This window comes from Heliangelus exortis, chromosome Z, assembly GCF_036169615.1.
Source record: "Heliangelus exortis chromosome Z, bHelExo1.hap1, whole genome shotgun sequence".
Taxonomy (NCBI): Eukaryota; Metazoa; Chordata; class Aves; order Apodiformes; family Trochilidae; genus Heliangelus; species Heliangelus exortis.
Window position 1 is genome coordinate 12,012,343 of NC_092454.1, and position 14,782 is coordinate 12,027,124.

General features: G+C 40.2%; 1 protein-coding gene across 3 annotated transcripts in view; it reads right to left on the reverse strand.

Moving 5' to 3' along the window:
* The window catches only part of ADAMTS12 (ADAM metallopeptidase with thrombospondin type 1 motif 12), a 163,984-nt gene that overhangs the window by 66,012 nt on the left and 83,190 nt on the right, over positions 1–14,782 (reverse strand). For all 3 annotated transcript variants that reach the window (XM_071731745.1, XM_071731744.1, XM_071731746.1), the window contains exons 4-5: positions 3,036–3,232; positions 1,066–1,149 (exon numbers count right to left, since the gene is read on the reverse strand). In XM_071731745.1, the coding sequence (XP_071587846.1) occupies positions 1,066–1,149; positions 3,036–3,232 (281 nt within the window). The remainder of the gene's footprint in view (positions 1–1,065; positions 1,150–3,035; positions 3,233–14,782) is intronic.

Here is a 14,782-nt window from a genome sequence, read left to right on the forward strand (position 1 = left end):
TTCATATTCCCTCAGTTTACCCTATTTAAGTAAAGTAAACTTTTTACAAGGCAGTTACATAACACTGTTACCAGATCTTAAATTCTGGGTAATGTAAAATCAAATTTTGAAAGATACCTAACCCTACTCCTTCCAACATTGTGGTGCTCCACTGAACAGGAATCTATAGTGCATTATCAAAATAGCCACAGAAATTTAGCAGGTAAACTTAGTTGGAGATCAGAGATCTACAGTTTTAGATGAGATCTACAGTTTTTGGTCCACATACTCTAACACTGAGGACTGTAAGAATAGCCTCTACCCTAACAGTTGTTTCACAAGGCATAGCCTTGTCCTTTGGCCTGGTTCACTGCCTTCTACAACACTGGAGACCACCAGGCTTGTGGTCATACATCATATGACTGTGACAAAATCCCCTTAATATGTTTATGAAGCCAGAGTAAGCTATGTCATGCTCAGTGTTTTAAAATTACTATAAAATTATGACAATCAGCATGTATTTAAGTATGCAGCAAAATATTAATGAATGAGATCTATTGGAAACTAGCAATATACAGCTAGTTTACAGTAATTAGCATCTACTTAGTTGTCATTTTTTTGTTTTAAAAGAGATCTTAAAAGAAAAATGTGTGAGCTGCATAACAGCAGATTTACTTCTTCAGAGACCTGCAAATATTCTAGCATTACACTACATAATGCATTTCAGGTAATGCTAGATAATTAGATTCTAAGTGACGGCACACATTAATTTCTGTTTCTCATCTGGTCTTCCTTGGCATCCCACATTCTTTTAACACTGGGAAGACTCCATTTCCCCATTCCTTAACTGTGTGTTTTAATTATATTTTCCTCAGCGATTTTAGGCAGAAATACCTGAATTTGTCAGCTAAATACTTCATCATACAGGACAAGATTTTTTCTAGAAACAGATATACCAAAGAGTAACAGAAGACTAAAAAGAACACATTACTTAAAAAAAATAAACCCTCCTCTTCACTAATTATGGTTCAATGCATTGGACTCCCCGGCTTGTAATGGATACTTTGAGAAAAATAAAACCCTTACCTCCTCCTCCTCAAAGAGGATGAGCCGGACCAGCACAATGTGAATTGCATTGCCAATGCTTGGATCATGGAACAGCCCCGTGACCTGTGCAGAAGCCAGGAGGTACGAGATTAACGGATTCTTCTATAGCATAACAGGACTTCACAGAGAAAATACAAAAGATATTTCAACCACACTGTTCATCTTGACGTTGTGGTGTTGTTTTGATTTTTAAATCTTCAGTGGACTTAACTGAAAATTTACTGAAGTGCAACAAATGTTGGAACTACTGCTACTCTGCCAAATGAGCCATGACACAGGATTTGGCAGAACTTAATAAGCTGAAGAGCAAAAGCACACAAGACTATTTTATGTCCACTTCCCTTTCATGAACTTCAGGGTTCTTAAAAAATACTAGCAGAATATCTAGAAATACTAGCACATCTAGAGTCATGTCACACTGTTGGAGAGGTACACTCAGCGTGCAAAAAACCCCAGCTCAACTCAAATCATCTTGTTTTGAATTTAAAAGAAATAGTTTCTGCCACAAAAAGGAGCAAAAATTAGTCAGTACTGGGCAAAGAGAAATCAGTTACATGATGGGTACTCCTGTGTTTTCACAGCACAGAAGATAATGATAGAACTAAAGCAAAGATATTGAGACAATTTTTAAAAATCCACATAAAAAAGATCAAGAACTAAACTCAGCAAAAACTTGACACCAATAAAATTTCATAAATATAATTTTAAGTTGAATGAGCCAGGAGGAAAGGAATCAGAATAGTAACCATTCATAACCTAAATATATGTGACCTATGTCATATACTGTAAAAAATATGAATGGATGAAATTAATTGTATTTGAATCAAAGCTGTTTTGGAGAAGACTGTTAAAGGAGAAATTACGAAAATGAAATGGACATTGTGTTTACAAAGGTCTGATTTTGATATGAGTCTTTTTTAAGGTATTAAGATTGCCAAATTAAATCAAATCACTGTGAGTAATCCTACCATCTCAGGTACATACTACAGAGAAAATGTTGACTTGTTTGCTCCTCAATCAGATTATGATAGAGTTTTATTCCAAATATTTTTCCTTTGTGGACAAAATCTCATGTGCTCAAACCAGTTTTGTGTATGTTTAATCAGGCTCATTTCCTCAGTATCCAGTCAGACTGCTTGGGGGACACTGAGGAACATACTGTTTAAACATAAGGGACAGATTGGTTAGCATGGCTAGAATTACACTGTGATTAATTTCACATGTATTATACATGTACCATAAAGACATAGACAATATCCTCAATAGATTTCTCCAAGGTTAATACTGTTATGATAAAAATAATAGCAGAAGACATATCTATAGGCAGTCTCAAATGCTACTGCTTTTCCCAGGTAAACTTAAATTTTGAAACTTAACACACAGGAAAACATTTAAAGTTAAACCTTTTTTTTTTTTTTTTTTCAACCTGGACTTTCTATTATAGGCAGGATAGTTGTTGGGAAGAACAGCTGTGCTGCTTTTAACTGAGACAGAGTCAACTTTCTACATAAAAGCTTACGTGCTGCTTAGTTTTGTGACCAAAATAGTAAACCACTGCTAATTTAGCTCTTGCTAAATTACTACCACTTTCACTTTTGTGCCTTTCTCACCTACAGGCATGGGAAAGAATTAATATACTTAAAACTACAGAATTTCTCTCTGCTGCTGAGATTACCAAGTCCAGGGTAGTCAAGGAACTTCAGTGGAAAGAAAATTAGTTCTATCATTTATAGCTAGGAAATTTCTCTCATTTTCAATCCAGAGAAAAATTGTGCCTATGCAAAATATAAGGTAAAAAATACTTTAAAATACAGAGTTTCAATTAATATGTGAATACTACATTTCTTTCAGTGAACAATGTTACATACTTGTTTCAAGGTGATCAGTAACATAATCAAGTAAAAATTTTCTTCATACATCTACCTAAAAGAAGGAAACACTGTACATACCATATTCATTATAGTGAGGATATATGACTCCACATGATCCCTTCCATGATATTCAACCATCTTACTGTCTGCGACCACAAGCGTCTCCACCCACCGGTCCTTGCTCACAGAGCGCCGAGAAACCTTCCTGAGAGTTGTATGATTTTGTTGCCATCTCTCCCTCTGCTGCTGCTGCTGTTTGTAAAAGCTGATGGTATCTGGAGGAGTAAGAAACAGTGCTAAAATGAAAATATTTGAAGTGTATGGCTGTAATGCTAGCAGGCAGAATGGCAGCATCCCAGAACCACAGGATGGTTTGGCTGGAAGGGACTTCAGGCTGCTACCTACCTGATCCCCAGCAGGACCAACTCCAAAGGGACACCAGATTGCTGAGGGCCCTGCCCAGCAACATTCTAAACACTGCTCCCAGATGAATTGAACATCCATATGTCACCCCTACTCAAATTGCTCAGATTAAGGTGCAGGACAGTGCCAAGCTAAAAGAAAAATTAATTGGAAATGCCATTTGCAAGGAACTTCTCTTCTGCGGTTTGGTTCCAAACTCTCTGGTGATTAATTAACCAGCTGGTGATTAATAACCAGTTCATGGTTTAATACAAAGGGTATGCTTGCTCCATAGGCAGCTCTTACTCTCAGCAGGATAACACATTCAGCCCAGTGACCTGGTATATCCATGAACCTTTCGTTAGCTGCATGGAAAATAACCACAAGGTGGGAATGCTGCAGGCTGTGGGCTCCTCAACTACCATCATATTGTCTGACTGACCGACAGTACTTCCACTATAATTTTGGGATCTGTGCATCTAAATCCTTCTGAGAACGTTTATTTGATCTGTAGAGTTGCTTGCAACTGTGCACAATGTGTTTTATTACTCTCCACTCATTCTAGACTTGAACACCATCTGACTCTGTTGACATCTTTGTCCATATAAATACCCTCACACCTGAAAAAGTAGTGAGATGCCATTTTGACAGCATCTGGTGGCATTTTGCCAACTTAGAAGCCAGAGAAACACTTCCATGGTACAGAGATTCCCTGAGTCCTGGGAAGGATCAGAAGCACTTGTTGCTGCTACAGATGCTGCAATCATGCCTTGGCATCTCATTCATGGAAGAGGATGTCCTTGTTCCAAATGGGGCAAATTCAGAGCCCAGAAAGACAGCTTCTGTCTCGAAGTGTTTACAGCCTGTCCTGCATAAGCCTGTGCAGCAGGGAACAGTTGTACAGTGTTACCTCCATCTCCCAGAACTTCTAAGTACTGAGAGCTAGATACGCAGACTGACATCCCCCTGTCAGCCACATCCCAAATCTTGTGTTCACAGCTGCAGAAGATCTGTTATCCTTTTGTCATGGGCACAATGTTCACCCTTTAGAAGACATAAGTCCAACCAGGATGTATCATGGTGTCTTGTGTGCCTACGTGTGTCACCATTGGACTATAATGATGTATTTAAAAATCTCCTGACATAAAAGGTGTAAAGTATCTTGGATTATTGCATATGTGCAACAGAAGATGCAACAGTTTTTGCAAATGAGTTTTCTGAGGTCAGTCTGAAAGACGCCTAGAGAAGGAAATGCTGTCATAAAAATAAAATTTAAAATTTAAAATATGTCATATTAATAACCAAAACTACAGCAGCCACATTACACAATCAGAACTGAGCTGCAATGCACAAGTGTGCAGTACACAGCAGCTCCATTAGTTGACACATGCTGTGACCAGTTAGCACTGTATTGCAGTACCAGTTCAGGATTTCAGACAGCACCAGGCACAGAACACCAAGAAGGCACACGAACCTGCTAACTACCACACCAGGCTTGTTTTGCTAGATGGAAACCTGTACCTCTTGTAAGCCACCATGTAAAGTATACTGTTTGAAGCTGAATTAATACTGCAGAATGTCAAGCATTCTGTATTGTAGAGTTCTGACAGCATAAATACATAAATAATAAATAATGTAAGTAAATTGCTTTTTGCATGAACTAGCATTCACATTTTAAAAGATGCTGAAAATACTACTTTTGAAGAACAAAGGACCTTAAGTCCTTTGCTTAGTAAGGCATACAGCATAAAAAATTACTGAATATAAGAAAAGTTTTAAACAGTGTAAATAGATTTTCAAAATATGTATGATTCTAATTTTTACTGTCCTTACACTGTCATAATAAGAAGCCCAAGAGTATTTATTTCCTCTGTGCTTACTAACCCCAAATCACTGGTTGGTATCATCCTGTGCACCCACTCTACCCGGCTCTGTCCTGCATATGTCATCTAGGAAAAAAACATTAGTCAGTAAAGAAAGTTGTTTTCCCACCAAGCCATGGGATTCAAAGAAGGACATATATTTTTGTATCTAGCTCATGAAGAATGAGCTGCTTGGAAAAACAGCTTCTTGTCTACATGAAAGAATTCAATTTGTGAGTAAAAAAAAAAAAAAAAAAAAAAAAAAAGTAGATACTTTATTTGGTTTTGTTTGGTTTTTTGTTTGTTTTTTTTTTGTTGGGGAGGCACCTTTTAAGAGAAGGGAAATAGACTATCATTACTAAAACCTCAATTCTAACCCCACTAGCCCAGGCTGCAGCATCACTCCTGCTGTTTCCCCCAATGTTTGTTCATTTACTACTATAGTTTGCTCTATCAGAGATATTTGTGAGCTGCTTTTACTAGACCCTTCAGTACATTTGCATGCTTTTCAGCATTCTCCTTTCTGTGAAGCACAGTCCTCATTCTCTATATTTTTAAGGGTTTTGTGCTGAAGACATCTACTTGAACAAAAGATTATGCTGAGTCTTTTGGTTAAGTGATTTGTTTACAGTGAAATAAAACATCACCCAGCTGTCAGGCTCTTGCATCCACCTCTAGCAAAGAGTTTTGTTTATTGTCTATATAGACGAAAGCATTGCAGGTATAAATATTTTAAGACATACAGATTGCTACAGTGAACATCCCCCAGGTAAATGTTTGGAGTCCTGGTAAAATATGTATCACAGAAAAAGCTAACAAGAGATTGAGTTGTGAATATCAATGCCAGGTAACAAGAGAATTCTGCAGAAAAACTCATGACTGATCCCCTCCAGCACAGGGATCTAACCCAGAAGGGTGACCATCTAAGGACTGGATCCCCAATGTTTCAAGCCTCTTAGCATTTTTTTTTAGCTAGATGAAGCAGAGAAGAAGAACATCTTGAGGCTATACTAACATATAGGAAGCTATACAGTGTGATTCTACTGCTTTTGTGTCTCTCCAAACGATCACTGTCTCTGTTAAGCTTTCATTCTGAAATAAAATAATCTCACCTTGCTTTTACCTTTAATTGGCACAGAGTTACAAGTGATTTCAGAATTGCTGAGAAACCCCAGGTATCTTTTTGTCCAGGAATGGAAATCTTGACCAGGAATTCACCAGTTCAGGAATACCCGAGAAATAATGGATGGCCTGAGACCCAGTAACATACAGTGCTGTCTAAAAAAAGCCTCCTTCCCCATACTCCTTCTTTGTAACTGCTGAGCACAGGACACTCGACAAGGTGAGAGAGAGAGTGTGTATTTAAACCCTGAAGGTTTCCATGTATTTTTGAGAAAGGGTTACAACCCAGGTAGGTATAGTGAAGGAGTCCTTAGGAACAGAAATGAAGGGAGCCCTCAAAATATACCCAGGATAGCCTAAGACTAAGTTTAAAAATGGCTGGTAAGAAAATAGAACTAGATCTGGCAAAGGAAGTAAAAGAAAACAAGAAGAGCTTCTTCAAATATAGGAGTAGTAAGAGAAACAATAGGGAAAATGTGGGCCCACTGCTGAATGGGGTGGGAGCCCTGATAACAGAAGATGAAGAGAAGGCAGAGATGCTGAATGCCTTGTTTGCTTCAGTCTTTACTCCTAAAACCAGCCCTTGTGAACTTCAGACCCCAGATACAAAAGAGAAAGACTTGAGGGGTGAAGATTCTCCACTAGTCAGCTTAGAGTGGGTTAGAGATCAGCTATTGACTATTCAAGTGGGCACGGATGAGATGCACCCAAGAGTGTTGAGAGCTGGCTGATGTTATTGCCCTACCGCTCTCCATCATTTTGAAGAGACCATGGCAAACAGGAGAGGTGCCTGAGGACTGGAGGAAAGCCAATGTCTAGTCTTCAAAAATGAGAGATCCAGACAATTACAGACCAGTCAGCCCCACCTCCATCCCTGGAAACATGATGAAGTGGCTCATTCTGGGGTTCATCTCTAAGCACATGGAGAAGAAGGTTATCAGGAGGCATGAATTTACCAAGGTATAATGCTTGACTAATCTTGCATCTATAATGCTTGACTAATCTAATTGGTTTACCAACGTATAATGCTTGACAGCCTCCTGTGATGTTGTGACTGAATGGGTAGATGCAGGGAGATCAGTGGATGTAGTCTACCTTCACCTTAACAAGGCTTTTGACACAGTCTCCCCATAACATCCTCTTAAGGAAGCTCAGGAAATGTGGCATAGAAGAATGAATAGTGGGATGGATTAAGAATGTGACACACAATTGAGCCCAAAGAGTGATGATCAATGGTGAAGAGTCCAGCTGGAGACCTGTGACTTGTGGAGTATCCCATGGATCAGTGCTGGGTCCAGTCTTGTTCAGCATCTTTATTAATGACCTTGATGATGGGACAGAGTGTCTTCTCAGCAAGTTTGCTGACAACACAAAACTGAGTGGGGTCACTGACACCCCTGAAGGCTGTGCTGCCATTCAGAGGGACCTAGAGAGGCTGGAGAGTTGGGCAGGGAGAAATTTAATGTATTACAACAAAGGCAAGTGGAAAGTCTTATAGCTGGGAAAGAATAACACAGGTTGGGGACTAAGCTGCTGGAGAGCAGCATAGGTGAAAGGAACCTGGGGGTGCTGGTGGATGGAAGGATGATCATGAGCCAACAATGTGCCCTGGTGGCCAAGAAGGCCAGTGGCATCCTGGGGTGCATTAGAAGGGGTTGTGGCTAATAGGCCAAGAGAGGTTCTCCTCCCTCTCTACTCTGCCCTGGTGAGGCTGTATCTGCAATACTGTGCCCAGTTCTGTGCCCCTCAGTTCCAGAAGGACAGGGAACTACTTGAAAGAGTCCAGCACAGAGCGACCAAGATGACTGAGGGAGTGGAACATCTCCCTTTTGAGAAAAGGCTGAGGGAACTGGGGCTCTTCAGCTTGGAGAGAGGAGAATGAGGGGTGATCTCATTAATGTCTATAAATATGTAAAGGGCCAGTGCCAGGAGGACGAAGCCAGGTTCTTCTCAGTTATGTCCAAGGATAGGACAAGGGGCAATGGGTATAAACCTGAGCACAGGAGGTTCCACATAAATATAAGGAAAAAGTTTTTCACTGTGAGGGTAACAGAGCACTGACACAGTCTGCCAATGAAGTTCTGAAGTCTCCTTCCCTGGAGACATTCAACCCCCACCTGGACACATTATATTCCTATGTAACCTGCTATAGGTGACCCTGCTCTGGCAGGGGGGTTGGCCTAGATGATCTTTTGAGGTCCCTTCTAACCCCTACCTTTCTGTGATTCCTGTAATTTCTGTGAAATTCAGCTAGCAAACTTCAAGAAATTCAAGCAGTAATACTCAGAAGTTTATATCTGTTGTGGGCGATAATTTTGCAGATGTGAGGCTTTTATTAGAGAAACTGATTTAGCGAAACAAGTCACACAGTGTTCCTAATTCATATGTGATATCCAGCTATACATTACTACATAACAAGGAGAAGTAGTGTAGATAACAGTATTTTGTCAGCTTCTAGTTAGAAATGGCTGATGAACTTTAGCAAAAGGGTTGGGTTTTGAAATCAAAATACAAATTGTTTTTAGTGAAAAATAATTATGTCCCTGAAATCATCCATAAAAATCCTTCTTGTCTAATTCAACACCATACAGGACTTTTAACTGTCATCTACAAGGGAAGATTTTAAGTTAGCTGAAAGTCTCATGTTTATATGAAAAATAGTATTGTACAAACTTTTCCAGTACAAGTTAAAGCTGAATGTTTCCATATATATTCTATCTTTTAGCAAATCAATTTCATATTTCATTTGGTGACAACAGAACTGCATTCCAATTTGCCAACCCCTACCAAGAAAAGAGCTTTTTAATATTTAAGAACTAGTATCAATAGTCTCATCATAAAAAACATGAAAGTTCTTCGCCTTCAACAATCCATCCACTCAAAATGTTGCTTAATTAGGGCTTTTTTCTTAATTTCTACTTTTTCCCCTCAAGGAACAGACACAAACCCACTTAAATGAATTATGTGAAATTTCTTTATCAAAACCATTTTTTCCACCTTTGTTTCCTGCTGTTGCTGTTCAAGGAAGAGTGCAGCACACTGAGCAACATAAGGGGATCTCAAGGTGCTAACTGCACACAGTCACCTTTCAACATGTTTGGAAACAATGCAAGGCGCTGAGTAAACAAGGTGAAAATTCCAGGAAAATCCTGTAAGAGAAGAATATAGCCTACAACTGAAGGCTGTCAGGCAAAACATAGTAGGACCAATTTATTTCCTCAGTTTCAATCCTCACCTCTTTTCTCTTTGCACAAGAGAACTTTCATTTTTACCACTCTGTATTATTCACAGACAAAACACGACATCTCCAGATACGAGGTATGAATGCTGCTAGGGAAGCTGGATTAATAAACTCCACTCTGTTCAGAACTTGCTACATTATACTGCACAAGCCCTGATCCTCACTAGGGACTTCAATCACCCTGATTTGTTGGAGGAGATAACATAGGCCCATGGAACCTCATGAAGTTCAATAAAAGTGCAGCATCCTGCACCTGAGTCAGGGCAATCCCAAGCACAAATCAAGGCTAGATGGAAAATGGATTGAAAGCAGCACTGAGGAGAAGGACTTGTGAGTGTTGGTTAATGAGAAGCTCAACATGAGAGAGAAATGTGTGCTTGCAGACCAGAAGCCAACTGTATCCTGGGCTGCATTAAAAAAAAATGTGGCCAGCAGGGATAGGGAGGTGATTCTCTCCCCTCTACTCAGCTCTCATGAGACCCCAGAACTGTGTCCAGTTCTGGAGCCCCCAGCACAGGGAGGTCAAAGAGCTATTGGAGTGAGTTCAGAGCATGCCACAAAGATGATCAGAGGCCTGAAGCACCTCTCCCATCAATATAGGCTGACAGAATTGAGGTTGTTCAGCCTGGAGAAGGGGGACTTTTTACAAGACTTTAGGAAGAAATTCTTCAGTGTGAGGGTGGCAAGACACTGGAACAAGTTTCCCGGGGAAGCTTCTACACCAATCTGTACAAGTGTTCCAGGCCATATTGGAAAGGACTTCTATCAATGTGGTCTACTGGGAGATGTCCCTACCCATGGCAGGATGTTTGGAATTATATGGTCTTTGAGGTGCCTTCCAACTCAAATCATTCTATGAGTCTCATAGAATCTTCACTTTATGTTTGTCCTAGGCATGCCTTTAGTTTAAGTATAAACAGAAAGAGCATAGTTCTGGGGTGAGTTCTTCAAGACATCTATAGACTGCTGAAGTGGTAGTTGTATAATAAACATATGCAATCATCATTAATAATAGTAACAGCATAAAAAAGTATACGTAAATCCAACCACAGACTAAAAAAGGGAAAGGCTGGGTACAAATATCCATAACAAAACTAATCCTCAATGCTAACAATGAAACAGTAAGGGCTCACATTCTATATGGAAAAACTGTTGTAAAACAAGGAAGAAAGAATTTGAATTTAAAATGGAATAATTAACCCAACCTGGTCTTTTTGTACGAATTTCCTAAACAGATTAAGCTAAATCACACAAATGCTTTCTGTGTGTGAATCACGGTTTACGCAGGAAACTATTACAGCTACTCAGTCACATAATTCTCCTTGCTGACAACCCCCAAGTCCCTACAAAAACAAGCACAGAGAAAGAAAGCTTACAATTGTGCAAGGTATGTTTAGCTTTAGCATTCCTGCTGTCAAAAACATGAAGTATCATACAGTGGAGTCACACCACTCTAATGCAAAAGGAAGCTAAAATTGGACCTGTGTTGACTGATGTACTTAATCACATGCTGCTGCTGACTGTGTGTCAGCTGCTCATAACCACTTTAGACTGGAAGGATTGAATGATAAATGTTCTGGGCCACAAGCATCAGGAGGTATAAAAAGAACAACTTCATGGGGGACACCTACACTTGGAGATTCCGGCATTCTGCCTCCATGATTTTCCTTCTGCCTGAAAATTTTGGGGTTTCTACTCAATGAGTAAAAGAAAAAAAATACTGCTGCATAAGATGCTTCTCTAGGAGGACATTACTCAACGTCATTTGAACTTTCCATGCTCATTCACCTAGTAACTACAGTGTCTGGCTTCTTGTATTTTGGTAAAACCATCAGTGTTACGGATTAGGAGAACAAGGTGACTTTTCTATGAATCCATCTAGCACCTGGTAAAAGGGCAACTGAAAACAATTTAACTTGCTGTTTTCATTTGATGAAAGCAAGTATTGTCCTAAACAGAATACATTTCACTGTAAAACCAACTTGCAGATGGAAAATTCCCAATAAATTCTGTCTATGTCTTAATAAATTACCAAATAATTTAAAAACTGTTGTCCTAAGAAATGACAAAGAAATGCAGTACTGGGGAGCCATTATGATGCAAACGAGAATTTAAAAATATTTGCTTTATTAAGATTTCTTTTTTTTTTTTTTTGCATATTTATATGAAAATTCACTCATGCAATATTAATGCAAATAACTGAAAGTGGCATCTTGAAGCATTTGTCTGCACACAGTCAGGGTTAATCTGCTTTCCAGCAAGGTTAACTGAATAGTATCCAGAACCTCTTGAATCGGACTCCAAAATTTTCTATTATACATATTCATACATGTAATGATGAAGAAAGAAAAAACTGGCTACAGGCTGAAGATAACACAAGAAAAGGTGCCAGAAAAAAAGCAAAACCATGCTGGAAAAGCCAAAGGATATGAAAGGACTCTAATGTTTGTATGTGTGATTTAGATAGAAGGTTTGCTCTTTGCATGTGCTTGGGACAAGACAGCAACAGAATTTTCAAGCTGTATAGCTTGCAACCAGCCACAACAGGGAATCAAGATGCAGCTGAAAGGGGTCTCCACCTCCTGGACTTTAATAAACTTGTGAACCCAGCAGGAGGCTGGCTGCTGTACCATAGAGATGGAGAGCCATTCTTCTTGGGCAAAAGCCATTGAGGCAGTTTATCTATACTTATATATTTAAATTCACAATACCATTTCAGTATAAGGCCATTCTCTGGTCCATAATATTGCTTCCTTCCATACTGGTCCACCCTTCAGCCAGGATATCAGCATCCTGCAGTTTTATCAGGGATAAGCAGCTGCAGAGCAGAAAGGGAGAGTTAAGAATTCCCCTAGAGGGAAAACAAGTGGCCTGTCTTCCTACTTGTAGTCTTACTCAGCTCAGTGCAAGCACCTCAAGATTTGCATCTCTTTATAGAGGACAGGTAGGAGCCAGAAAGAGAGTTCTGTACACCTATACAGAGAATCCCATATTGGCTTTTTCAGCCTTGCAACAACTGATGGAGGACTCCCTCCACACAGATACTCTTTACAAAACCCTCTTTGTACTATCACCCATCACCACAAAACCAATGTGCCCAGCACTTTTTTGCCTGTTTATGCTCTCTCATGCAGGATCAGAAATATCATGTGAGTTTAAGACCCTCTTCTAGGCCTCCCAGAGCCAACTTGTGATCCACAGAAACTCCTCTCTGGCTCATGGCTTCCCTTCAGTAAGTACAGCAAAACTAGTTATTTAGTCATCTTAGCTAGGTCCAGCTGCTCGTGCCTCCTATCACGGGAGGATAGGAAGTCAGAGGCAAACACACACATGCAGGACAGCCATGAGCTGCCACCAGTCCTGTGTTTCCTCAGCCTGTTGGTTGGTTTCAAAACAGCATGCAGCCCTCCTACAGGCTGTAAATCTGCTCCAGCTCATAGCAGCACCCTCATGAAGAACCTTCCAAGTTAACAAGAACTGTACATTACAACAACATTTAAATGGCTGTCTGCATGCAAGACAGGTTTAGCTTAACAAACCTATATGACAAGAGACCGATTTAGTGGACCCTTTCAGCTGCAGATGTTGTTTACCCAGACACTAGTAAAGCCTTTGACACTGTTTCCCACAGATTTCTCCTAGAGAAATCAGCTACACATGACCTAAACTGGTGTATGCTTTGCTGGGTAAAAAAACTGGTTGGGTGGCTGGGCCCAAATTGTTGTGGTGAATGTATTTAAATCCAGCTGGCTGACAGTCACCAGTTTAATTCCCCCAGGGATCATTGCTGGGGCCAGTTCTCTTTAGTATCTTTAGCAATGATCTGGATCATGGGATAGAGTGCACCCTTGGTCAATTTGCAAATGACACCAAGCTGGGCAGGAGTGTTGATCTACCTGAGAATAGGAAGGGTCTGCAGAGGGACCTGGCTGGATTGATGGACTGAGGCTAATTGTATGAGGTTTAGCAAGGCCAAGTGACAGGTTCTGCACTTAAGTCACAACAACCCTGTACAATACTACATGGGGTTTGGGGAAGAGTGGCTGGAGAGCTGCCTAGAGGACCTGAGGGTATTGGTCAACAGCATCTGAATATGAGCCAGTATTTGCCCAGGTGGTCAAGAAGGCCAACAGCATCTTGACTTGTATCAGAAATACAAGCAGTGGCCAGCAGGAGCACAAATCTTATGAAGAGCAGCTGAGGGAACTGGGGTTGTTTAGCCAGGAGGAAAGAAAGCTGAGGGGAGACCTTATCACTTACTACAACTACCTAAAAGGAGGTTGTAGCCAGGTAGGTGTTGGTCTCTTCTCCCAAGTAACAAGCAACAGGAGAAGAGGAAATGATCTCAAGATCATTGCACCAGATGGTTTAGATTACATATTAGAAGAAACCTGAAAAGGTTAATTAAAGGGTAATTAAACACCAGAAATAGGCTGCCCAATGAGGTGGACGAATTACCATCTCTGGAGCTGTATAAAAGATGTATAGATGTGGTGCTTAGGAACATGGTTTAAGCACAGGACTTGGTAAAGCTAGGTTAATGGATGCTAGAGTGAGGTTATGGTTGGAGTTAAAAGCCTTTTCCAGTCAGAACAATCCTCTGATTCTGTTATTCTGTCTCAACAGCTGTAGAGTCAACTAACTGGGGAAGTGATATTCTGACATATGAACACTGTCCAGAGGTGCTGGATTATTTTTCAGCCTGCTTTTTCTGTCATCAAAAATGTAGAGTCAAGTCAGCTGAAGCTAGTCACAGATTAACTTTGACACCTTAAAATAATTCAAAGAAATACCATAAAACTCAAATGACCATTTTCCCCCTAGTCAGACCTTGGCAGCTGTAAGCAGAAATCACTCCTGAAAACTCACTACCCTATCCCCATATGGAGAGTCAATTATCATACACTCCCATCTGATCTTTATATTTTGGAGTGACAAGGAACTCCACTACTCTATTACAACTGCCTTAATCCTACTTGACCTTCAGCTATAAAATACTGACATTATCAGCTTTCTGTGATTGCCATCCTCACATTTCTAAGCCATCCTTGTTCAGCAGCCTTGCTGTCCCAGAAGAGATGCTCTTCCAGGGCACAGAGCACCCACCACTAACTTGGTTTATCTCCAGGTGATACATTCTTTGTGTACCACATATAACACCACTCCTGAAGCATCATCATCTTAAGTTCTCTCTTCTC